Here is a 26909-nt window from a genome sequence, read left to right as displayed (position 1 = left end):
GGACCACTATAACCATTTAGTCTGAGCTCTTGCCAAGGACCTTCTCAGAATTTAACTTTTTCAACAAGGATTTTTAGAAAACATTCAGATTTTAACTGAGCATTTTCCAGGGCTGAGGAATTCACTACAATGCTCAGCATGTGATTGCCATGGTCAATGACACATTACTAAAACAGCAAACCAAAAGATAAACTTTATTTCTAATCTGAGTATGATTAATACCAGCATTCAAATACTGGGGTTTTTACTGCATCCATCTCCTCAAATGCTTTATATTATCAAAGCTAGTTTCCTGAAGCAGGTACTCCATGGCATCAAATAATTCCTGAACTAGCTTTTTGATAAGTATGTGGAGTGATGGCTAAATATTTCTGAGTGCAAGGAAAAAAAATCCAGTTCTTCAGTCATTTCCAAGTTTCTTTCCATGTCTCCTGTGCACCTGCTGAAACATATGAACATATGAATGTTTGGCTGAATTGCAGCCACTGTCTCAATCAGGATTGTGCCAGGATGAATCGCTGAGGAAATGTATTCCTGATAAACTCATACTTATTTCTGATTAGCACATGTATTAGCCCTTTTTAGTTTCCTCACCAACTTCTACCTTATGTTCAGAATATCATCCGTTAGAACCCCTTAAATCAAATATAGCTATTATTGAATCCTGCATTCTTTGCAGTAAGTAGCAAATCTCTCCTGGACTTCTGTGGAGTCAGGATTAAGCACTTAGCCTTTTTAGGGGTTTGACAACTTATTATTTGATATCTGGCCTTCTGTCATCTGTCATTGTTTTCATTATTATTGCACTGCTATGTTTCTTTCAACAAGTGATTGATGCTTATTATTAACAGTCCTCCTGTTGATGCTTTGTTCAGATTCTGAACTAATGCATTTTTATATGAGCTTTTATCATGGATTTAGAAGAATGCCTATAAGAATATAATCTTCTGGTTTTAAGATTACAATCCTGACTTACCTCTTGCTAGATTCTTTTCCTTTTCTTGTGCAAAAAGTATTGAATGTGATTCCCAGTAATGTAGTCTGATTTTTTTATGCACGGTGTTAATGAGTATGTCTATTCTTAGCACACGGTCATAAATTACTATCACCTATAAATTTCTTTTTTCTCCTTTGCCTGCTTGCATCTTTTTGATTAGCATAGGACTGTTATAAAAAATAGAGAGTTGAAGAAGGCTTTATTGTATTATTAGCATTTTTCCCTGTTATTAAATTCTGATTAAACTGTTTTCTTGCTGATTCACTAGCCCATGCTGTCTTTTTGTACTTACTCATCTCAGTTAAAATCTTTTATTTTTCTCTGGCACACCAACAGTAGAATATGGCCACATAATTTGACATTTTTTCTTCACGTTCTGACATGATGATAAAAATCTGGAATATCACATGTGCATACATACATGCACACACATTGTACATGCTGTATACATACACACACTCACAATGTTGTAATGGAAAAATATGCATTAGAAAATCAACAGCTGGGGTGGTATCAGTTGTGATTCCCATGGCAGTTGTTATTAACTCACCACAAATAGTCTGTACAAACCCCCCAGTTGTAATTGGTAATTAACTTCTTACCGAGGTCACTTTTATTTTACCTACCTGCTATGGTGTGTTCTGTAGGTCTTTAACTTGAAAGGTGTAGCAAGGACACTGTCATGATAGAAAGTGGGTTCAGGACCTTCATCTATAAACTGTTTGACCCAGGTAAGATTGCTTGTCGTGTAGTGCCCACTACAGTGGGATCCAAACTTAGTTTAGCATTTATCCACAGTTTAGAATGAACAATACAATAGCATTTTACTATCTGACCAGATAAAGCATGCATCACCATGAATTATTCTTACTGTACCTGACAAAGGTCATGATGTGCATGTAGAATAGCACTGTTCTCTATGGCACAAATAAACGCCCAAAACAAACCAACCAAGCAAAACAGCTTAGAAATTTAAATCCTTTCCATAACTGTAAAGACAATTAGTTCAAAAAGTGGGATTCTTATAGATGTCATTTTTATATTTTGCGTGATCTTAATCCTTTTTATATTTTAGTTCATTATGCAGCTGTAATGTATATTGGCAAACAGGATTTTTTGTTTTATTAGAATGTATTAAAATACAATCTTCAAACTGAGATCTTTGTAGCATTTTAAACTCAGACCTGGGTGAAAAAAGTGTATGTTTACGATCAATCCATGCTCCTGTTAAAGACTGGTAACATTACACTAAAGTATTTATTAAAAGTAAATGCCTGTACATCTCATTGTCCAGGGCGCAGTGAGGACTACCTGAATGCAAGCTGTCCTCTGATAATCTTAATCTATTGATTGTCACAGTGTCGCTGTTTGCTCCTTTCACAGAATTCAGCGGTGGGTTTTACTGTGGAGCACAAAACCTGACTACTGGGAGAGACCAGGCTGGCGGAGAGAGCAAGGAAGGGCTGTAGTCGCTCTGCCATCCTACCCAAATAAAGCCATAGGGTCTATAAGCTCATGGTGTTAAAGCTCGCTCTCTTGTTCTTTTCCAGGCTCGTCTCATTTGTGGTGAGAGAGAGATGATGACACAAGTACAGGCAGAAGCTAGTACAGAATTTCCTGGTGAAATGACTCAAATGAAACTAAACTCGTCACAAATTAGCGATGGGTAAAGGGCCTCAAACTGCTTACTTCCTATGTGTTCAGGATATGTACTTATATTGATATCTGAGTACCTGAAGCTTTGAGACATTTCTTTGTCTCTGGAAAGGAGAATTAAGACAATAATGGGGGGGGGAAAAAAAAAGGAAATGCAATGCAAGGTCAGTATCCTTTCCTACATGGATATTCTTCACCTTCTTTAACAAAAAAAGGAATATTTAAAAAAATATATATACCAGCAAATGATCATTTAATAGCAAAGTCATTGTCACAGTCACAGTACTGCTACACTGCTTCTTCTTCTATAAGATATGTGTGTGTGTTTGCGTGTGCCCGTGTGTGTGTGGTGCATAGCAACAGACTTCGTGCCAAACTGAAAAATGTTAAATTTAACTTGCAGTAAATAATATAGTTGGAACCCGTCCTGAAAAAAAAAAAATCCCCATTATAGATGAAAACGAAATATCTGGGTAGGTTTAGACCTTCCTGCATATTAACTCTTCTCTTGTGGTTACGGCAGTTAAAAATATGTTTTTCAGGTAAACCTGGAAGGTGGCTACATCCAAATGTCATCCTAATGAAGACTAGTGAAATTAAAAAAATAATTTAGATGACTTTAAAAAAAATAGGCCTTTTTTATTTCTTTGTTTTGCATTTCTGCTTTCCATCCAAGCTAGCTAACATCTCCCGCTGTCAGAGAGAGAAATCGGCGTGTGATTGATTCACGTCTCTTGATTTTTGTCTGTTTAAAGTAGTCCAAACACGAGGGGCTCCGCATGCGGGCAGCGCTGGGCGCAGACCAGCGCGTCCATGCGAGGGCGGGCGTGTGCGCTGAGGTACCCCACTTCAGACACGCTCTTTCGGGGGCCGGGGCGGGGGGGGATAAAACACCTCCCCGGAGACAGCGGCGTCGGGACGGGACATGGGGATCCGGCCGGGGGGGGCTGCCGCGGGCACCGGCCCGGACCCCCGCCGCCCTCCGCCTTCCCGCCCCTCCGCTCTCCGGGGCGAGGGCCGCCCGCCCGAGCCCCGGCGCCCGCGGCGCCTCTGTCCGCGGTGCTGAAGGTTGGCGGCGGCCCTCACCGCGGCCGCGCGCGAAGGGGCGGGGCGCGGCGGCGAAAGGGGCGGGAGGGGCGCGCTCCCGCCGGCCTCGCTGTTCGCGCAGGCGCGCCGCCGCCTCGCCGGGTGCGCCGCCCGCCCGTTGAGTGCGAGGGAGCGCGGGCGACCGCGTGTGAGGGCAGGGCCGGGCGGCGGGCGCGCTCAGGCAGCGGGAGCACAGCGGCGCCGCCGCCAACGGCACGCGGCCACCCCCCACCCCCCCCTTATTTCCGGAGCCGGGACGAGGGCCGGAGCGGCGGCAGCTCTCGGCGGCAGCGTGGGCAACGGCTTCTCCGGCTCCTGCCGCCCGCCGAGGGGTTGTTTTCGTCTCTTCCCCCCCGTGGCTGGCTTGCTCCCGCCGGCAGCTCGCCCGACGCGCAGAGGATCTAATTTGCTGACGAGCGCGCTCCGCGGCGGAGGAGGGCGAGGGAGAAGAAAGGGCTGTTTCCGTGGCTTTGTGGATGCTCTACTTTTCCTGGAAATGCAAAAGATTATGCATATTTCTGTCTTCCTGGCTCCCGTGTTGTGGGGACTGATCTGGGGGGTCAATTCTAACAGCATACAGATCGGTAGGTGCCCGCGTGCCGGCGGACCTCGCTCTCCTCCCGACGGATCTCCCGCTCCCTCATCCCCGCCGCTGTCACTCGGGCATGCCCGTCATGTCGCCGCCAGCCCAGCCCCACCGCGGCACCCGCCCGGCGCCTGCGAGGTCCCCTCCGGCAGCCGCGGCCAACGCCTCCCCCGTCCCCTCGCCTTCCCCCGAGCCGCACCGCCCGTCCCGCCGCGGCGCCCGGGCACGGGACGGACCGGCAGCCGGGCTCGCCCACCGGCACCCCCGCCCAGCGCAGCCCCGGCGGCGGGAAGGGACGCGGCCCCCGCGCTCTGCTCTGCCCGTGCCCCCGCGCGCCTGATCTGTGTGTGCGTGTGTCTTTCCCTGCAGGGGGGCTGTTCCCGAGGGGCGCCGATCAGGAGTACAGCGCGTTTCGGGTAGGGATGGTCCAGTTTTCCACCTCGGAGTTCAGGCTGACTCCTCACATCGACAACCTGGAGGTGGCCAACAGCTTCGCCGTCACCAACGCCTGTGAGTAACGGACGCCGCCAGCTGCGGCGCACGGCGCGCGCTGCCCGCCAGCCTGCTGCGGGGGCGGGGCGCCTGCGCACGGCGCGGCCGGGGTGCAGGTTGTGTGCGGGGGGGGGTGGGCGCGCCGCGGCCGAGCAGGTGCGGGAGCGCCGGTGGCCGTCCCCGGGGAGGCAGGCCGCGGGGTCTCGGTGCGCATCCCCCGCCCGCGCGGAGGTTTAAAATGGTTCCTGCCGCTCCCGCCCCCTCCCCGCCGGCGGCTCGCCCCACGCGTTACATAAGGCTGCGCGGCTGCGTGGCCGCCCGCGGCGCTCCCCCACCCCCCGAGGGCTGGCCACGGGTTCGGCTGCGGAGCCTTCCCGTTAACCGGCGTGGGCAGGCGGGGGCCCCCTCCCGACAGCAGTCGAGGGGGCGCGGAGCGGGCGGCTGCAGGAGCGATCAGCCATTTTACAACGCGCGGCGCGCCGGGCTCCATCTCGCTGCCCCAGGAGCCCCCCGCCCTCGCGGGAGGCCCCGAGGCCTGCCCGCTCGCCGCCCTCTCGCCTCGGCCTCGCCGGCAGCCCGCCACCCCCGCGGCTTTCGCGTTCGGCCGGCGCCCGGCGGGGCTCTGCCCTGGCTCCGCCTCCGCGGGGCAGGGCCCGGCCGCACGCGTGCCGCGGGGCGCGGAGCACATGCGTTGCTCGGGGAAGGCGGGGTGGCGCAGCGCCGTCGTCCTAGCGCGGAGAGAGGAGCCCGGGGGCGGGGGGTGCCGCAGTGGTGTTTCCTCCACCCTGCCGCTCTCTGGCTGCCCCCCGGCAGCTGCCCGGCGGTTGGCCGGGGCGGGGTGCGGTTTGACCCCGCGGAGCGGCGCGGCTGGCGGGGGAGGGCCGGGCGGGCGAGGGGCGGTGCGCGGCCAGCCGTGCGGTCAAGGGGCAGCAGCCGCAGCCAGGGGCTGCGGGCGCTGCCCGTGTCGGTGATGGGAGCCGCGAGCGTGAGGCAGTCGTTCCCAGAGCGAGGAGGGCTGTTCGCCTACCCCGCTGCCCTGCCTGACGTGCCCGTTGCAGGCGAACCCGGGGGCCCCGCCGCGGCGCGGCCCGCAAGGAGGAGGGAGCCCGTTCTTGTGCCGTGCTGCCCGCAGCCGCCGAGCTACGGCTCATCGGCCGCCCGGCGCCGCGCTCGCCCGAGGCTATTCCCCGTTCCTCCTGGGGACAAGCCGTAAGGGACACCGAGTCTGGAGGCTGGCTATCAGCGAGAGCCATTTCCCCCCACTGGCGACCTTTTGATTTTTTTTTTTTTCCCCTTCCCTAATTTAGCTGCGTTATGTTAGGTGCGGTGGTGCTGAAGAGGGGCATCTCGGCACAGATGCTGGGATAGCTGGTGCAAGAGCTCAACCTACGAAGCTTTCAGTGGTGTATATTGAGGATAGGAGGGTGTAGCACACAGAGCTAAAGTCAAAAAAGGTCAGAGCATGTAACCAGCCACTGTAAGGCTACTTTGCTAATCTTTGCGAACTGTTTAGGGAGTTCTTGCTTTCTTAGGCAATGAGGGTTTCCAGCAACCAGAACTGCGTGTGGTTGGTATTGGCAGTATATGTTACTGGAACCGTTGGTGAAGTAAGGGGTTGTGTAGCAGTCTAGATGGCATTCTGCAAAAATGTGGCAGGTCTTTCTGTGTTTCTCAATTCTCTAAAGTCAACGAAATCCTGAAGATAATTTGTGTAAAATGCCCCAACGGTTTTTTGTTTTTTTTTTTCTACTAGTACTAGAGACAAGTATAGCCACCTGGTCTTTGTGGAAGTAAAGGATTCATATTTTTCTCCAGTCCCATGAAGTTTTTTTATCTGTGTTTGCATGCATGCATCTGCCTTCTTGTTGAGCTTAGCTGCCTTCCTTGGAGAATTCTTACAATACTCAGATGACACGTGTAGGCTGTAGGCTGCAGTGATGGACTTTTGAGACCTCCAGCAGAAGGGAGATGCTATCCATGTTTCGGGTTTCCCTTTGCCCAAACCTTGTCCAAGCCTTCCATTTTTTAAGCAGTTTGAAGAGCACCAAATTAAGACAGGAACATGTACTTGCTTTTTTGTCCCCTCAGTCACCACTGATGGTTTAGTGACGTTACCTTGTCAATTGGATTTAATTGACTAGTGAAGCATATGCTAAAAATATGTGGAGTATCTCCTTGATTACTTTCGAAGGAAAGATTTGATTGGAGAACCAGGAATTCTGAAGACAAATATTTGCCATACAAGAAGCAAAATTTCGTGGTTGATTGCAGAGCACTGTGTGCACAAATGGTTAGGGAGGAGCCGTCTTTTTTTGTCTCCTTTGTATTCGTTCTTATTTGAAATAGTGAAAAATCTGCAGGTTGAGTTGTTTTGTTGTTGGGTTTTTTTTCTTAGAATAGTGTTCAAAGAACCTGTGTCCAAACCCAGCCCTATCAACAGTTAAACAATGCAAGTGTAAAAGAAGGTCACAGAAATGTAGGATGATGTGAAACTGAAAATGCTTCAGTGCTTACCCAGGCGTTTCACTCCAGCAAGGTGGTTTTCCCTCACGGAAATACGGTGGCAGGCTTACACCGTAATAGAGGTAACGACCTCTTCCTGCCCTAAGAGTAACAAATAAATTTTCAAAGAACGGCAGCCGAAATATTGCAGCTTTTGGCTTAAGAGCCCCAAAGCAGCCCGCTCCCAGGCCGCGGAAGCGCGGGGCGGTGGGTGCGCAGCCCTGCGCTCCGGGCGGGCGGCAGCCGCTCCCGCCCCGCCTCCGGCAGGTGGCGCCCAGCAGCCGCCCGCGCCCGCGGGTGTGCTGCCTCCCTCCCGCCCGTTAGCGACCGAAGGGGAACTGGGCCCTGCGCGTCCATCCGCTTAACAAACCAAGAAGGAAAAAAACCCCTCTAAAACTATTTAAAGGACTTTTCAAACTTAGTATCAGCACTCGCTCAGAGTTCGTTGATGGAGCAAACGGTTTTTAGATGAACGAGTTGTATTGCAGGTACTGCTCTTAAATTAGGTTCCTAAAATTCCCGAAAAGAGGAGACCGTGGTCGTGTACCACTGAGGGAGGTCTGAAACAGTAAGGCTACTCAGTCACTTAAAGGTGACCAGAGGGTCTGTGTAGCAGAGGAGGAATGGAGACTTTGTGAGTAGATAGCCTTAACTCATGTAATATATCCATAACGAGTAGTCACTTTAGGTTATTGGACTGTTGCAAATCCTGTGCAGAGCTGCGTTGACAGGTCATCAGGGGTAGCTGTTGGAATCTAATTGCAGTTTGACACCTCGCAAGTCCGTGTCACTAGGAGGCTTAACGGTTTTGATTGAGAGATGGTGCAGTCTTTCTTGAGACTAATAGCACTAAAGAGAAATGTTCACTGCCGTGACTGCTGTTACATCCTTCAAGAGAAACGGGCTAGGCTTAGCTCTCTTTGAGAATTCTTGGTGATTCAGAGGATTACAGTCTAGGTGGTAAAGGCAAATGTTAACAAAGCGGTTCACTCTAACAGAACCTCTTTGGCTTTTAACAGCTGGGGCAAAGGTACAGCAATGCAGGTAATTCATAGGGTGGAATTGGAAGGTATCCAAAAAACTGGACTTCATTGTCCTTCAGCACAGTGTAATTTAGTCTAGTCTAATTGGAGAAGTGCTGACCATCAGCAACGTCACATTTTTGAAAAATTGTTAATTCTGTCAAAACAAGAAAAGAGGAAACTGGTGAAGGTGAAATCTTTTCTTCTTAAATTCACCCACCCAAACAGGGATAGCTGTATTATGTAGTTCCATATTTTTGCACTGAAAGGATATTGGAGTCACCGAAAGAGAGATTTCCTATGGAGGACTATAAAACCTCAATAACTGTAACAAGGTTTTCATATAGTAGTTTCAGCACAGAGGTAATATATGTACAATCTTGGATGTTTAATCCTGCTGGCTCAAGAGCCAATGTTGAGCTTTTCTGTTTTAAATCAAGTCTTACAGCTCTGCAGGGATCACTGCACCATGACATTATGACAAGGGGATGCTGATTCATGCATAAACCTTAGGTCCTTTCATTATATCTTCAACCAGCAGCTTTGAAAACCTATGAATATCTAGCATGTTGCAACTTGGGAGTCATGGCAAAGGTTTTCCCAGCCATTTTGAAATATAACGCTATAGATTGCATTCTTAAAGAAACAGCATTCAGCATACTGCTGGCAAAATGATTAAAGAGTAAGCAAAAATAATATATCCTGTAGTAGTAAAGATGGGAGAAACTTAGATGTGTTTGTTTGAATTAAAATTACTGTGGACCAAGCTGAAATGGATTTCACAATAAATGATTAGAACTGATTTTGAAGGAAAGGAAGAATTTATTAAATGCTTATGTTTCAGTTCATTTGTATTCCTGGTCCTTCTCATTTGCTTTTCACTATAAAACATTTCTCAGGCTCAGCGAGCAGATGTGAAATAGGTTCTGTATCCCTTCTTAATTAAAATGGACAAGATCAGATGGGTTTCTGTAGTAAAAAGATAAAATAAAGCCAGGATGTAGCCTGCAGTAGGAACTCTTGTGCTTTTGCAGCTCTCAAAACATTTGTCCCCTCAAAATCTAGCTCTGTAGCAAACTTTAAACATTCTTCTACTCCTGAGAGTTATTCGTAAAGAAACCAGGGGTATTTATTGTGTGACAGTGCTGTCCCTGCTGTGCATCTTTTGCTCCTGGCTCACAGAGCATTTTCACACAGCCGTGATCCAGAATGTGGGCAGACACACGTACAACGGTTTTGGCTTGGCTACTTGATTTTTTCAAATTTTTATTATGTGATTATTGCATTAATTTAGTCCATATATCTGAAATAAAAATTTACCATACAGTTTTGAATATAGTATGAATATATATTTTACTTTCATAAAGCTTAAAGTGAGTTACGTTTTATAGCAGTTTGAGTAGCATATCAATCAAACCTTAAATATACCGATCAAGCTCTTAAATCAACCAATATTATCAGTCAATCTCTTCAATATATTCATATGTTTATATATGCTTTTATATGTATTTAATATATGAAAATGTAGTAACTTTTTTCCATTTATGCTAAAAAAAGCTTTAATTTACACCGACTTTGATAGGACTATTGACTGCACATAGCTGGGGATGTACTTAACTCCTTGTGTATGTAAGACTTACTGTAATAGCCAGTGTGTGTTACACACCCTAAACCAAGGGCCACTGCATTAAGTGACACTGATACTGCCAATTTCTTTAGTTCTTTTATCAAGTTTCTTATGATTAAAATATTTTTGAGACTTAAGGCATGTTTTATTTTTGAGACTTAAGGCATGTTTAACAGGTCAATAGTTCTTTTTGAACAGTTGATAATTACTAGGGAAGTATATAATAACTGGGAATGTGTTATTAGTTTGAAAATGCATTAAACAGGTAAAGACTATTACTGTTATGTAGGCAATTAAGATAATCAGCATAATTAATTTATCAGGCATCTTCTGTGAAACATTATTAAACTTTATAAAAAATATTTGCTCAAGGAAAAAATAATTTTAAATTAGTAATTCTCTAATATGTGCTGATAGGACTAATTTTTAGGGAACTAAGAGGAGGAAATAACCCACAGTAAACATAAATGTGTGTGTATATGTATGTGTGTATGCACCCATGCGTATATAAATGTACATACATACGTACTTATATAGTGAACAATAGTTTATTTTGCATGTCACATAAATAAAAAGCAGGGCGTTGGTCAAACCCTACAGTCCATTTTCTGAAGAGGATTATCTCAGAGCTCTCACTAGTAAGCTAATTTATCACTTTAAGTCAGTGTTCTCACCTCTGTGAACTGGGTGCGTGGATTACTAATTTTTTATATTGAAAGTTCATGCCTATATTCTGGAACCAATGTCACTGCAACTGAAGCCAAGGAATGTCAGGTCAGACTGAAAATAACACTGAAAAGGTACCTCAATAGGTAAAAAATTTTAGTTGTATATATCAAACTCTCTGTATATGTATTTGTGAATGGGCTTCTCATGTGACAATTAACTGGAACTTTAATTTCTGAAATGAACAAGATTCTTCCATTAGTTTGTAACTGATCATTGTATTTATCAGAACATGAATACAGCTGCACCTGCTTTTAGAAGACAAAGGATTAATTCCTTTAGCCGTATAGATTTCTGAAAAGGTATAGGGCAAAAGTCTGCATGTTTTTATACAAAATATGTAGGTCTATGGAGCATCATTATTATTTTGTCTTGAAACCTTAATGTTTTCCTTCAATAAGTTCATAAAAAAAAAAAAAGCTGCATTGACTGGAAGTACATATTAGATGTAACCTTGTTAAAACTGAAAAAGGGCTTTGATTTAAACGAGTGAGTGAGTCCTTCCAATAATGAATTCTTAATGGATAAACAATAAGGAGTGAATAAAAGCATCAGACAAACATAGTGAATGCATATTGTAAAACAGATCAACAATAAGGAATAAAACCAGGTTTTAAATAACCACGCGTTAAACAAATTCATATTGCACCTTCTAAAATCAATAACTCTGCTTAAAATACTATTTTATTTATTTGTGTGCAGTTAGAGTGGTATATGTTTCTTTTGAAATACTATTTACTTTTCTTTATGTATCTGTGTCTAGGCCCACCATAGAACATTTTTGATTTTCTAACGCAACACTGCTGTGTCCCCTTGTTTAACAATTATTCCATAACAGATCTTTGATTTTTTTTTTAAATTTTTTTTTCTTTTAAATTGTTTTAAGAAAGGTTCTCAAATCAGGCAGTTTATGGGGACATTACCTTTCTGCCCCTAAAGTTTCCATTTGGGAAATTAATACAGAGAGTTAACATTTCTGTCCTGAATCTGATTTAATGTACAGATACTTAACAAATTTACCTATGACTAGTCACTTTATAAGCGTGTAAAAAACTTTTACAAGAAAAAGGTATTCATTATGATTCTGCAACGAGGTGTAGTTCAGCTCCAGCTACTACTGTCTCCTACCATCTGTACCCAAACTCACTCCGAGAAATTAATAGGATGTTTTTGAGGGTTGAAATGTTACATGCAGTTCAACTAAAGGTGATGGAATCAAGCACAAGAAATGTTTTATTTCAACTCTAATCTACTATTTTATTTGATATCAGAGGAAGGATATTAGGGTCTGTGTTCATTAACTTAATCAGTGTGTGATTGCTTTGTATGCTTGGAGTGGTAGGTCTGTAACTGAATTACCAATCACTTCAGCTAGTCCATGAGTGACTTACTGGGCTTTATTGCACATGCAAGTAGTATCTTCATTACTTAACTGCAGAAGGTAAACGTGTTTTCATTTCACTGCTGAAAAGAAAAAGTACTCTGCCATTTGTGTTTTAAAATGGACATATTTTTTTCAAGTGAGTCTTCAATGAATGAGTAGGACAAAATTCTGTAAAATGTTCATATTGGCCCTGACTCATAAACGGATAGTCACAAAACTGGCAGAAGAGTTTCAGAGCTCAGTAAGGGACAGTAGCTAATTATATGAAATGTTCAAAATAGATATCTGAACACGTGCTGGCTATGCTATCCCACCTATTAAGTTTAATCTCAGTTTCAGGTAGTTAATACTGCATTGATTTGATGCTGCAATTTTTCAGGCTGCTGTGGTTAAGGCTGTCATACCAGTGTAACTTATTCTCAGTATAAATGTGTTTAAAAGTTTAAAAACATGACTTGGGGTGGGAAAGATGCCTCTGCTTATTGAAAATGGTGTGAACTGATTTTCTTTCACACACTTTGAAAATTACAAATAACTGATTCTGTCTAAGCACTTGATATGGTAGATAATTTAAACAGCAATCTATTAGGTAATGTGGATGAGATTTTCTCATCATCTGTATGGAGAAGGCAGCTTTCAGAGGTCATGTCAGCAACAGGGCTGGAGAGCTCAGCAGAACGGTTTTGCAACTGCTTTGCAGCCTGGAGAAAGGATTTGTTTCATTTTCTGCTTTTTATGAATATGTTTGGTAGTTGTAGGACTCTGGTCTATATCCATAAAATGAAAAGGCTAATGTGGTTTACCATCCCATGTAATGTGGATTTAAAATATTTGAATGTGTTGCATTCGCTTGTATACGTGTAAGCGATCTCAGAATGTCTGCAAATGTATGCTAATGAGATTGACTTGCTCAGAGCTGTACAGCCTGAGTAATTTGTTCAATAATCTCATAAATCTTTGAAACTGAGGACATTGAGGGTTAGATTGCTCAAAATGTTCCTCCCTGATACTAGTTGTAAGTTGTTCTTGACAAAATGTCTTCCAAGCCAAAATGCTGATATATTTTTTTTTTCTTTGCTTGCTTTGTTCCTCATATGAATGTAGCAAATTCCATAACACTTTAACAGTACAGTCTCAGAGGGGGCTCTTGGTACAAGTGTGGGATCCTGCAAGAAGCAAAACTTTCCTACATGATTGTGCCTTGTGCAGACATACTGATATCAGGAAGTGTATTCCAGGTGTAATATTTGGAAAGGTAAATAATTTGCATGGCTAGTGCACACCAAGCTCATACTTAAACAAGCTATACCAGTGTTACTTATAGCAGAAGCAGGATTGATCCACACCGGAATTACAGTGAGTGGTTAGCATCCAGGATTTAACGCAGTTATTTCATATCTTGTCCATGTCAGGCAGAGGACCTGAGTTTAACTCTTAGTCTTTCACTTCCCAGTTGAATGCCCTTAGTGCTGGGCCATTTTTGTTTTGATATCAGTCTCCCTCTCTGTCTGTCACTCTTCTTCATTTTTCCTGCCTTGATTAATTTTTGGTAAAAAAAAATCTCAGTAATCTTACTTTTGTCCTGATGCAGGAAGGGGGAAATGTAACTTTCAGGTTTTTTGTCCTTTTTTGTTATTATGATAAAGCATAGAGGAAAAAGATTACAATGTTAGCAAAAATTCAGTTATACTAATTTAAATAATTGCTCAATCAATGACTATTAATTGGTCATATTTATACACAGCTTTAAACTTTTGAAGCCATTTTAAATGAACACCTGGAAACATAATAATGTAATTTTATTATATTTAAAGACTAGATGGATTTGAGGGATCAGGAAATAGATGAGAATATGAGTCACTATACACTATAAATTGCAGTATAAGTGTGGTTTTAATTTCACTCACAGCCTTACATCTGCCTCATTTTAAGGTGCTTTCATTTGGTGAGAGTGGATCATGCTAAAATTCTGAAAAGTCATGACTGAAAAGTCATTCAGTCCTTTTACTGACTAATCGGATTAGTTCATATATTCAGCAACCTGATCCCATAGTCTGAGACTCTGGAGTCATAAGGCCAGACTATTTTTGCTCAGTCAAATAAATGGTCAAGCTTCCGCTGATGTTAGTAGGAACAAAAACAGATCCAAAATTAATTATAATTCTTTGTATGAGTGTGGAAGACTGATTTAATTTTTTGTGTATGGAAAGAGGCAGGGATTAAACAATTCCTAAAAAGTGCTGAATTCTTTGAGCATCTATTGGACCTACAGAATATTTTTTCCGAACTTAACGGTACGTGCTCATATGTGACGCCCCTTGGTTTTTTTTTTTTTTTTAAAGTGTCGCACGTATTTCTTAAACGCTTTGTCCGGATTCAGTATGGAAACCTTAGAGAAATTATTAGACTATTTCAATTTATACTAAATAGGTAAATAGAATAGTTAGCTTAGCTAAGAAAGGAAAGGTTTGGTCTGTGCTTGTGTAGGTGAAGAAGAAAAACATAATGCGTGCTCCCCTCCTTTGTTTGCAGTTGATCGTGGTTGTCATTCTTTGGTCAAATCTTTGCATAAATTTGAAATTTTAATTTTTTTCTTAACTCCTTTTTCATTTGTAGGAAAATGCATTTTGGCTTGACTTTCTAGAACTCAGTAATGAACTTCCACTATGGAAGTAAGCAAGCACCTGTTAGCTGCAAATATTGGATTTTTAGCAAGTGGGGCACTTAATGTTTCTTTCAGCTTATCTCTTTACTTCTATTTCTATATGATAAAAAGAGAATATATTCTTCAATGTCTCCATTTGTGGGGGCACTTTAAATTCACTTGCAGTTAATACACCTGAAGACCCAGTTTGTGATACTCACTCTATCCTGTTTGACCTCGAGGTGCACCTCCAGAAAATGTGAGTGTCCTGTAGCACATCTGGCAGCCTATGGAGATGCCTCAGATACTCCAGTGTCTGAAATAGTGCTTGGTACATGTACTTACTAACCTGAATAATTTCCTGAGTTTCATGAGAAAAGAGCACGTCTGTAGACACCCAAACAATTTTTAGTAACTCTGACATTTTTGTAGGCTCTTAAGTACTGTTGCAGTAAGTTTGTGTTTGTAGTAGAAGGCATGGATCATATTAAGTCATGACTTAGTCATTCCAAATAAATACATACTTTCAATGATACTATATGTCTATTCCAACATGCTGAAGAGCTTCCAGTATTACTACACTGTGTTGGGTTTGTGTGGCAAGGTTTTGGTATTGCAGGGGGCTACGGGGGTGGCTTCTGTGAGAAGCTGCTAGAAGCTTCCCCCACGTCTGATAGAGCCAATGCCAGCCAGCTCCAAGACGGACCCACTGCTGGCCAAGGCCAAGTCCATCAGTGATGGTGGTAGTGCCTCTGGGATAACATATTTAAGAAGGGCGAAAAAAAATCCGCCCAACAACCTGCAGCTGGAGAGAGGAGTGAGAATATGTGAGAGAAACAGCTCTGCAGACACGGAGGTCAGTGAAGAAGGAGGGGGAGGAGGTGCTCCAGGCGCCAGAGCAGAGATTCCCCTGCAGCCCCTGGTGAAGACCATGGTGAGGCAGGCTGTGCCCCTGCAGCCCAGGGAGGTCCACAGTGGAGCAGATATCCACCTGCAGCCCCTGGAGGACCCCATGCCGGAGCAGGTGGATGCCTGAAGGAGGCTGTGACCCCGTGGGAAGCCCGTGCTGGAGCAGGCTCCTGGCAGGACCTGTGGAGCCGTGGAGAGAGGAGTCCACGCTGGAGCAGGTTTGCTGGCAGGAATTGTGACCCTGTGGGGGACCCACACTGGAGCAGTCTGTTCCTGAAGGACTGTGCCCCGTGGAAGGGATCCACGCTGGAACAGTTCATGAAGAACTGCAGCCCGTGGGAAGAACCCACGTTGGAGAAGTTCATGGAGGACTCTCTTTGGTGGGAAGGACCCCACGCTGGAGTAGGGGAAGAGTGTGAGGAGTCTTCCCCTGGAGGAGGAAGGAGCGGCGGAGACAGCGTGTGATGAACTGACCGCAACTCCCCCCCCATCCCCTTGCCCCGCTCAGGGGGAGGAGGTACAGAAAAATTGGGAGTGAAGTTGAACCCGGGAAGAAGGGAGGGGTGGGAGGAAAGTGTTTTAAGATTTAGTTTTATTTCTCCTTACCCTACTCTGACTTGATTGGTAATAAATTAATTTCCCCAAGTCAAGTCTGTTTTGCCCGTGACGGTAGTTGGTGAGTGATCTCCCTGTTCTTATCTTGACCCATGAGCCTTTTGTTATATTTTATCTCCCCTGTCCAGCTGAGGAGGGGAGTGAGAGTGGGTTTGGTGGGCACCTGGCAGCCAGACAGGGTCAACCCACCACATACACACCTGCTTTTTTTGTTAGCTTTGTTCTTCTGGAGGTGCAAAAAATGGTTCACTTCACTATTTTTGTTTTCCTTTCTGTATGGAACTGTTTCTGGCTTCCTTTTGGACCCCTCGATACAGTGGTTCAGTCAGTGTTGCGACTTCTAGCATTGCTTTCTGATTTCTGGTGTGCAGAATCGCGATTTCCTGTGTCTGTGTTTCTGGCTTTATCTTGCGCTCCAGGAACTTGCAGTGTTCAATTTTTGCAGTATTTCATTGTTACGTGACATCTTGAGATGTGTATGTTGCAGCATATAGAAGCCTTTTTCCAAACTAAATATCAACTGCCTTAAAACCCAGTTGTATTAGGAAAAAAGTTCACTTGCTGTGTTTTCTCTTTTCATATAGATGATATATTTCAACAATATATATCTAATTTGGAAATTCCTTTTTTTTTCCCCTTGTTCTGTTCTCATAGCACTTAAAACAGTTCTCCAAAATAAGTGTTGCTACTACTGGGTTATTAAAAAGACTGTGAAAGTAATTGTGCTAATTATTTAATTTTGACACATTGGTGGTTCTGTAGCAGTAAATTTGTGCCTTTAAAATTAAGTGTCTTATTTACTAAATGTCATTTGAAACTTCCTGAGGAAGCTAGCAATGTTTGCAGGTACATGGTTAACCTAGTCATATCACTACAGATTGCTTACCAACTGTGAGTTTAGTTTTGTGCATTGTAATTTAACTACCTTTAGCTTTTGATCTGATTCTTTTTCCCCTTTAAGAAAAACTCTGATTTTCTTCTATAGGCTTCCTTTTCTTCCTTTCATCTCTGCCAGCCAGCTAAGTATACTAGAAGTATCTGTTTCAGGAACCCTAGACTGTCTCATTAGAATTGTCTTCCACTTTCCAAGTTCAAGTTTGTTAAGAACACCTTGCTCAGTGACTGATTTTGCTTAGGACACAGATCCGTTGGGCAATAGTGACGTTAGTGATGGATGTAAAGTGGGTTTTTTGTTTGTTTGTTTTACTGAATGCTTTCTGTATTAGAACTCAAGAGATCTCGTCTTGTTTCAAAGCAGCTTCCTAAATGTGTATGACAGACCAAAGGAGAGACTGTATAACTTGACAAGCCATCAAGAGGTATACCTCACTGTGACTGTGCTGTAGGAGAGTTTTGAGGGGGGGGGAAAAGTCTTATACAGTTCAGATCTGTCCTACGCATCCTTCCAGACTCTTAAGCCAGAGGTCAGATGTGCACATTTACATTTACGTTGCCTCTGATATTTCTGGGAATTCCTCATTCTGTAACCCTTGATGGCTTTATATACTTGTGAGTCCTTCCTAGCTGTGGTGACATCGCCAAGTCTCTTCCATGAAGTCGGCCAATGCAGGCCAGTTCCCAAAGTGATTTGGAAACTGTGGTGCCTAACACTGTCATGTGTACTGGGAACTTAGAAGAGTCCAGGAACAGAACAAGGCTGGAGACATCTGTGTTACCCAAACCCAGTGGTGAGAATTAGATGCCTAACAATGAAATTGGCAACAGTTAGCACCTAATGGAAAAGACATTAAGTCAGCCTGAAGGACAGAAAGCCACTATTTAGAAGCTTGTAACTGAAACTGTCAAACTAACTGTTCCTCTCCCTTCTTGGGTGACTGACAGCAGCTCTGAGGCAAAGGAAGTGGGAATGGCCAGAAGCTACTTTCTCAGCTATAATGGGTTTAAACGCTCTGTTTGCATGGTGCTCTGGATGCTGTACAGATCTTCCACCTTTTGGTTGCAATAACCCAATGGTACAGTAAGAAGTGAGAGAGTCTGAGAGCTCAGAGGATGGTAGAAAAGAGGAGCTGACTTTTTGCCTTATCTTTATGGAACACAGTTGGGGCCAGGGCGAGAAGAATATTTTTTTTTACACTCGAAAAGAGAAGCAGTTATACGATCAGGTCTCCTTTTCTCCAGGATGTATTAACCTCAAGGATTCTCATTAGATTGAAGTTCTTCATCTTAGCTTGTACTAGTAGACCTGTATTTTTGAACCTGATACTGTAACAGAAAATATGTCTTTTGGCCTCCCTTAGGAGGGACTGCAGTGTGGATTGTTTTGAATTAGTTTGTTATTATCCTGGAGACACACTTTGTATTCTATACTGTGTATTTTAGGTGGTAAAAGTTAACACTGTTTGTATTTTAAGCTGCGCTGGGAGCAACATGGTACTTGCTCCTCCCATGGGTCTAGTCACTTCATTGTTTCTAGATTAAATTCAGGGTAGGGAGTTTAATCTGTAGAGTTCTGTGTATGTTTAGTTCTGGCTATGTAGATAGAGAGATTTCTTCTTGTTTAGCTGTTATGGCAGCTACATTCATGGACACTTAAGCTAATAGGCAGTAGATTTAAAGATTAGGATGCTGTTGACAGGATGTTTTCTCTGAAGGATGCTCAACCTTCTATGTGCTTTTCATGATCTGTCAGACAATCTGTTTCATCCAAGTATTTGCTGAAGGAGCTGGTTGGAAAATGAGAAGAGGAATTATTTTTAGGAATGGTATTTTCCTTTCGGTCATCAGATAAAATAAGATTAGCTTGTTTATTTCTGTATAATCTTCATGCAGGGAATGATTAATTCATATCATGCTCCATTTCCTTTCCATGAAGAGGAAAGTAGGAGATGGCAATAAAGCACTCAAGGTTTTTTTGTCCACCCTCTTTTTCTGAATTACTGAGCAGAAAGATTGGAAGTTCCATTTAGGGTAAAGTGCATAAGGAAAATATGTTCCCTATCACCCTTTACAGGCACATAATATATGCTGTATACTACACTGATTTTTCATTTCCTGTGTAGGAACAGGAAGCAAAATTTCAAGGAAAAGCAAGCTTAGAAACAAATATAATGGTCTTGTCAAGATCTGGATTATTCATTCACAGCATGAGAAGTGAACAATTTAAACTTGGAAGTCAGAATAATAGTGTGAATAACTGTAGTGATATGCTGTTGAATAGCAAACAAGTGCATCAAGAGAAAAATGAACAGAACAGCCTTGTTCTGGTGTGTCTGTACCTTTTTACAGGCAATGAAATAACAGTGATCACAAAATCTTATGCAGCCCTCAGGAATAGGTTTACTAGATTTTCCTTCAAAATCTCTATTCAGTTGATGTAACTCACTCTGACAGCTACTATAGGGCTGAATCCTGAAAGATCCAGGGTGCTTAGCATGCCAGCAACAGTCATTTGGAATTGCAAAAGCTCAGGAGGGATACAATTCATAGGATTTGTGTCAGCCTTCCCTGTGCATTTGACTACAGTCCATCCCATTTCAGCTCACCCACGTAACTATGAAAAACAAAATAAAACAAAAACAAAACCATACTGACTGGGTACCAGTGCACACTACCATTCTTTCTTTTTCGTGTGTCTGGATTTCCTTCCCACACAGAAAGGTGTTTTTGAAGGGACAGTCAGTGCTCTGTCACCCCCCTAAATGTCAGCAAGGACTCTCGGCCAGACCAGAGGTGCCCCATAGGGCTCCTGCATCTGCTGTCCACAGGTAGTCACAGTTGAATGGAACACACTGTCCTTCTTAAAATCAAGCCATTTGCTTAGGTAGCAATACCACTAGCTGTTAGTGATTAATTTGGACTATGCCAACTGACTGGCTTGAATAAACTAGAATTAGTAAAAAATCTAGGAATTCTGGCAATTTTCAAGATGGAAATTCCTTTGAACCATTGCTTGTTCTTGAATGCAAATATTCTTCTGGAGATTGTTTGAAAACATGACTTAATCAAGAGAAATCTTGTTGAACAGAATAGACTACAGTGAAGGTCTGTCTCTGCACTTGTCTCTGTTTTTAAAATTATTCTTTCTGAGATTTATTATGTTTGGATCTTTAGCCATACATCTCCTCTCACAATGAATGTCATGGAAGTTTTCTTTTTTGAGAAATGGTTAATTTTAATCTCATCTAGTTGTAATTCATTGTAAGCTGTAGTTACATTTTTTAAAAAGGAATAAAAAGGAATAATTTCAATTAAATCATCAGCATTGTGGTTGAGTTTTCTGATAATATGACAGGTAGCAGTTACTGATTCCTCTAAAAATGTAACACCTTGGTGGTATTTAATTCAATATTTTAACTTCTTTTCACAAATTCCATGACAAGTGAAACAAACCAAAATGTCTCTCTTCAGAAAATATGCATGTGTACCATCTTGTGGTGGTGATAATCTACCACTTTTTAAGATTCAGGCAACATGCAGAGCACAGAACAGTTATTTGTTCACCCTTTGTGCATAGTCTAGAAAATGTGTACAAGAAGGATTTTATTTTATCTTTCAATGACAACTGAAGCTCATGATGTAGTAGTTTGTTTTCTTCAATTTCTAATTTCATGTTCTGAAACTCAGAAGATTATGCTTGTTTAGCAGAAACTTAACCCCCTGTTTGTTCTTTTGTAACTGAAAGACTAAAAGCTAGATTGTTACACTGGAGAAGAGAGCTTTTCCACTCCCTTAGACTTGCTGCTAGTAGGCAGAGGTTGCAAGTGGTTGGGTCTTAAAAGTAGGGACATGTGTCAGTTTAAAAAAAATTAATAAATGTGCATGTACAGTGTGAAGGAATTGAGGACATTTAGTATAACTCTTAACCTTGTATGTTTGGACTCCTCCAAAATAGAAATTATTTTTAAAAGTGTAAGAATAAGACAAACAATTAAACTTGAAAATAGCTGTGAAGTCAGTTGTTCAATAGCATATAAAAGAGTGTATGTTATAAAACAATATGTGATGGTGATTAAACAATTCATAGTGACTGGATGCGGTATAAAGTTTTCATGAGTAATCATTTAGGATTATCTGATTAGCATGAGTGATTTCACCTTTAAATAAACTTTCTAACTACTTATTTTGCTAATCCAAGTACTCTTTGACTGGTGGTAATGCCTTACAGTGTGCTATCATTTAGTGAGCTTACATCCTTAGTTACTGCAGCTGTACCAGCACTACGGGTTTTGATCTATGCCAGCTAGCCACAGCCAATGTTCAGGCATCGTTTAGGGGAAGTGCAGACCAGGACCTGATTGCAGTCAGCAATCTGGAGTTGGCCACCTTGTTTTTAAGGGAACAGTAGTTGGCTGTTTGGATGTCAGTTGCCCAGGCAGTGCCAGTGGGGACGGAGAATGCATAGGGGCTCATCTCATTTGCTATATCACTGTTGTATTCACTGTTTTGGGACATCAGGGATTGGCCTGGCATATCGTAGGTGACTTCAAATCCTCCTTCCTGCTGTATTTCCTGCGATTGTGCTTATCTGACAGAAGTACATCATAGGGAGGACTGAATGGGGGCATGTGTCAGGAGTGCATCACTTGCTATGCAAAGAAGAGTTCCAGAATGAGAGGGGCAAGCCTCATCAGCATGACACAACTAAGGACAGACTTGAGTTCACACCAATGTTCCAGATTTCCTGCCACCTACTCTAAGAGTTATGAATACAGAGAGGTGTCAGAAGTGTATCTTTTACAATTCTCCATGTACGACTTGGCCTTTGCTCTGGAATATTTGATAATAGGAACCAATATGCTCCTACATGCATGTTTTCAGTAATGAAAAAGATGACTCTTCTTGTGCAAAGGACTTACAAAACACAAAGCAAATTTAATTGACTTGTCTTTATGTTTATCTTAATAGAAAGAAATCTCCAGAGAAAGGCGTAACATTGCTTTCCTAGTAACATACTAAAATCTTCTTTCTGATTGCAATATTCTGTGTTTTCATGTTATATTAATTCTCAGTTTTGCTAATTTCTAAATAAATTCACTAAAATGGAGAGAAAAAAAGTTGTTATGCTATCAAGAAAACACCATACGCTTTTCTGACAAAAGATTCCGAAAGTACTGTGATGTATCCTTCAGGGAAACTGGGTGCAGTTTTTCCTGTGCTTTTCTGGAATTCTTATTAACTTCTGGCAATGCATTACAGTGGCATTACAAACCCTAGAGCCTGTTTCAGATGCTCATGCTGCCAAGTTCAATCCATGTATAAGTTACAGACATGATACTTTTTCTGAGAGAAAAATACATTGCTATTTTAAGAGCACTCCTCTGTTGTTTGCTTTGCTGTGTTTTACCTCGTGTAGCATTAACAGAAGTGAAATGTTTGATATAAGAAATTGATTGTTTCACTGGGTCTAATTTAGTCCTGAATGTGAACAGCAGTGTTTGCATTATTCTGGAGTTCTGTTTTAATTGTCACAGTGGTGTGTAATTCTAGTCCGGGATTTGATATTTCCCCCCTCAAGAAGACACATAAATTGGACTGAAGAGTGGCTTTTTGATCCCAAGCTACAGTTTGAGGACTTTCTAGTATCAGCTAATCCTTCATTTACAGTAATGTTCGGTAGGTTTCAAGGCCTTGCAATTTGCTGAAGACAGACCCTTTTTTCAAACTGTAGGCTAGTGTTCCATTCGGCTTTAAAAATGAACATATTTTTGAAGTGGACTTGTCTTCAAGCCTTAGCGATTCGGGGGGTGGGGTGTTAGGGTTTTTCTTGGGTTAGTGGGGTTTTTTGTGTATGTGTTTTTGAGGTGTTTTTTTGTGGGTTTTTTCCTTTAAAATTATTTACTGAAAGACTTCATTCACATTATATACTTTTTTCAACCAAAGCATATGCTCAGGAATAAAATGTATGGTCTAAATATTAATCCTTAGGGAAGAACAAGGGAAAGAAAAATGCTTCTGCCAGTCAATTTGCAGCATAGCATGAAACAGTCAATTACAAAGGTGAAGATCCCGATTTTTGAATGCGCTGTTATCAGTCAGATATAAATCATATGTATAATCTTCTCATAAATCACACCATTACAACTCACGCCATTATAAGGTAATGTAGGTAAGACTTGCAATATGGTTGTGAATCAGGGTGTTTTTTGAAGTCCTGGTATTCATTTCAGATTATTTCCATTTCCTCAAGGGTATTATACACTAGTGACGAGGGGAGTATTGAAGATGATGAGAGGCAGTTAAGAGCACTTGGGCTATTACAATTAGACTGGTCTGCATCTGTCAGTAGTTTTGAGGGATTTGAACTACATAGCCTTTTTATCAATTACTTTTTGCATCAGACTGCTATAATATTTGAGACTACTTTGTTTAGTGTCCCAAAAGCCTGTAAGTACTTCTGTATTTATAAGCAGGTGTTAAGAGTGATTGCTGTACATTTGGTAACTGTGCAGTTTTATGGTAGAACCCATGAGCAACTGTAAATAAGAACTAGTCTGTACTGCAGAGCATCGTCTGCATTTATTTGCATTACTTTCATGTCTGGATGTCCCTGGAGGTATTGCAGGTTTATTATATTAGGCATTGCACAGCTGTATAGTAAGTGCCAATCGGCCCAAAAAGCTCAGAACTGAAGTATGCAAGGGAGACAGATGAATTTTCTTCCTCTTTTCACATGCAGTGCAAAAGAGGGGTAGAGGGAGATGAAATTATTTACTCAAGGTCATAATGAATGTCTACAGCAGAGCTGGAAATCAGTCTAGATTTCCTAAGGGCTGGTGAGAAAGCAAGAGTTTTGTTTGAAAGAAAAAGTCATTGTTTTGACATTAGTTTTCTTTCTAATGAGTGAGGGAAAACAATCCATCAGAAATTTCTTATGGTTAGGAAAAAAGTGAAAGTTAAAGAAGGGGAGAAAGACATAGGAAAAGAAAATAAGTAGGCAGGAGGGAGAGAGACAAGTATGTTACACCGTTTGTGTGAAAGGGGGGAAATCAAACTCACTTTCTCCTCTGCATGATTCAGGTACTTGAACCAATGTATTGTTTTAAGTAAGTGCCAATTAGAGAACACTGGGCCTTTCCCTGTCCTTTTTCTTTATGTTTGTGACCCAAAACTCTATTTTGGATCTTAGAAATTCTCTTTTGGGATGAGAGGGAAGAAGGAAATGGGGAAAAGATTGGTGGTAACAAAAAGTTTCAGTTGACGGAAAATGAATGTCTTACCCAAATGTTTCTGACCAACCCCATTCTTAAATCCCACTCCAGAATCTTAGGTGGTCTTATTTCTTTTAATTACTGCATTACACTGCTTTCAGTCAAGAATCATTATATTCCAGAAGATGCATAGGTGCAGAATAACATATTAACTTTTACACATCCTCTCTTTTGGAGGAGAGTCACACTTAGATGCACAAAAAATTGAACAACCCATTTTTTCTGGCATACATGTTTTAAAGCGGGTGTGAATTTCAATTTTTTTTTTTTTTTAAAGAATATTTCTAAATTGCATTTAATACTAAGTTTCCAGATGGTGACATAAAAAGAGCTTTGCATTGATTACTGGTAACCACCATAAACTCATAGTAGTAATTAAGACAAAAGTAAAATCAACAATATTGCAGAAATACATCTTAAATATAGAACTTTCCTGGCCATGGAAAGCGTGAGTTACAGTGTAAGATCTATGATGTATAATCTGTGAAATGCTTAATTCCTTACTTCCTAGCTAAAACTTAAGACTTTATTTTGCAGTCATAAAATTTCAGATGGATTTTGTCATTTTTATTCCATTGTTGTCAGCAGATCTCTCTAGCAGCAAAGAACAAGTGAATTAAATGTATTTTGTATCGTTAAAAAATGTCATTCTTAAGGGTTTGTGCAGAATCTTGTTTTGTACCAGGCAAAGCTTCTTCTCTTTCACAAGTGGTCCTCTTTTGGTACCATTGTGCACCGTGAGAGGACTTTTTGCTGAAGGCTTCCTGCCAGGTTTCCTGGTAGGTATCCTGGGTCCTCATGACTGCTCATTGTTCTGACTGAAAATACAGGATTGAGACCTTTAGTTTCATGCAATATTTTAAGGAAAGCAACATTGAATGAGAAAGGCAGGTATGAAATCCTGCTCATCTCTGGCCTGGAGGTATTATTTCTGAATTTTATACTAGCTGTAAATGTAAAATACTTTGTACAGAGATGGTAGATGATCTCTACCAGGGTGGTGAAATACCTTCTAACAAACAATAAATGTCTGAATATGGAGATAACTGCCTGGAAAAAATACTCATAATTTAATAATCCAACAAACTCCTAAATTCCAGAATGATAAAACCTGTTGATTTGCATACAAATGAATCATAGAATGATTTGGGTTGAAAGTGACCTTCAAAGACCATTTAGTCCAACCCCCATGAATGAAATGAAAGAAGACCTTCTAGTTTCAGGAGCTCAAAACCGTTTTCTTCTGATAACCAATATTGCTTGTGTTTTGAATGAGTTCTGTTTCAATCACGTTGTTTACATGTAAGTGGATTGTGAGTCATTTTAGTAATGACTCACATTTTAATGATAGAGTTACTGCCTATTTCATGATGAATGGGAATAGTACTTTATGCTCCTTTTCTTATTGACATCAATAACTTTCATATTTTCCTGGCTGTGCTTGTGGCTGTACATCAGTTATGAGTATGAGGGAATCAGTCCTGGGGGGCATGTTGCAAGTAACCAGATTGGTAGTTCTGGTTCCGTTTCTCATTGTCTAGGAAGAACTCGGATTATTTTTGGTATTTTCATAGATTTCTTCCATAGACCTCTGATTAGGTTAGCAATAAGTTTTGACTGACACAGTAGAAAGCTAGGCAGTGTAAATTTTGTGATACTAACCTGGATTAATAAATGCAAAGGAGAAAGTCACAGAATTTAGCTGATTCCCGTCTCAGCAACTTCTCAGCAGTACAAGAAAACTTATATTCTCAAGTTTGTTACTTCAGTTGCGAGATTATGCTCGCTCCAAAAGAGGGTGAGGAGATTACTTCCCTAAATGGTGCACTGATTCTTCCTGCTATTTGTTGATATTTTGTATTACTGGTGTTCATTACAGAAAGTCTGATTAGATTACATGCATCTAGTCTTGGGGGAACCAGAATATTCTTCGGTCAGTAGCATGTAGGCTTTTATTAAACTGAAATGGTTTTAAATGACCAGAAACTTAAAAATACAGTAACTGTTAGATGGTAAGCAGAAGCAAAGATAAAATGCATCTTGATCAGTGAGGAACTGGTGTGAATCCAGTGTTATGCAATGAAAGGCATATTGGAAATAGTGTTACAGAACCAGGCTTTCTAACCAAGGTGCTTTGCCTCTCTTTTTTTCCTTGTGGTTTGTGGATGGGAGCTACTATTCCCTTTTGTCCTTGACTGACTGGCCAAGCCATTACTTCCTTCTTGTTTCCATGTCCCTGAAGGTCAGAAATCAACTAACTTATCTGAGACATCTGGCAGAAGAAATTACATAGTAAGCCACCAATTCCAATTAAATTAATAAAATTAATGGTTACTTAATGAAAAATAAAAGAAACGCTAAAACCAAAAATAATTAAATAACGTATAAATAGAACTGAATTTGTGACACTGAATTTCAAATATTTTTATACCTTAAATTTATTTGTAAATGGAGAGCATTGATTAAACAAGATAAAGACATTGTTTAGAGGGATC

The 26909-nt window shown here is 41.8% G+C and overlaps 1 protein-coding gene across 3 annotated transcripts in view; it reads left to right on the top strand.

Moving 5' to 3' along the window:
- The first annotated feature begins 4150 nt into the window (after positions 1-4150).
- The window catches only part of GRIA2 (glutamate ionotropic receptor AMPA type subunit 2), a 93892-nt gene continuing 71133 nt past the window's right edge, over positions 4151-26909 (top strand). For 2 of the 3 annotated variants that reach the window (XM_059817560.1, XM_059817559.1), the window contains exons 1-2: positions 4236-4323; positions 4695-4835. In XM_059817560.1, the coding sequence (XP_059673543.1) occupies positions 4236-4323; positions 4695-4835 (229 nt within the window). Of the gene's footprint in view, positions 4324-4694; positions 4836-26909 lie in introns of all 3 variants that reach the window. The other variant, XM_059817561.1, reaches the window with a different exon arrangement.

Source organism: Gavia stellata, chromosome 5 (assembly GCF_030936135.1).
Source record: "Gavia stellata isolate bGavSte3 chromosome 5, bGavSte3.hap2, whole genome shotgun sequence".
Taxonomy (NCBI): domain Eukaryota; kingdom Metazoa; phylum Chordata; class Aves; order Gaviiformes; family Gaviidae; genus Gavia; species Gavia stellata.
The sequence above is the reverse complement of the archived record's forward strand: the minus strand, read 5'-3'. Positions and strand labels throughout refer to the sequence as shown.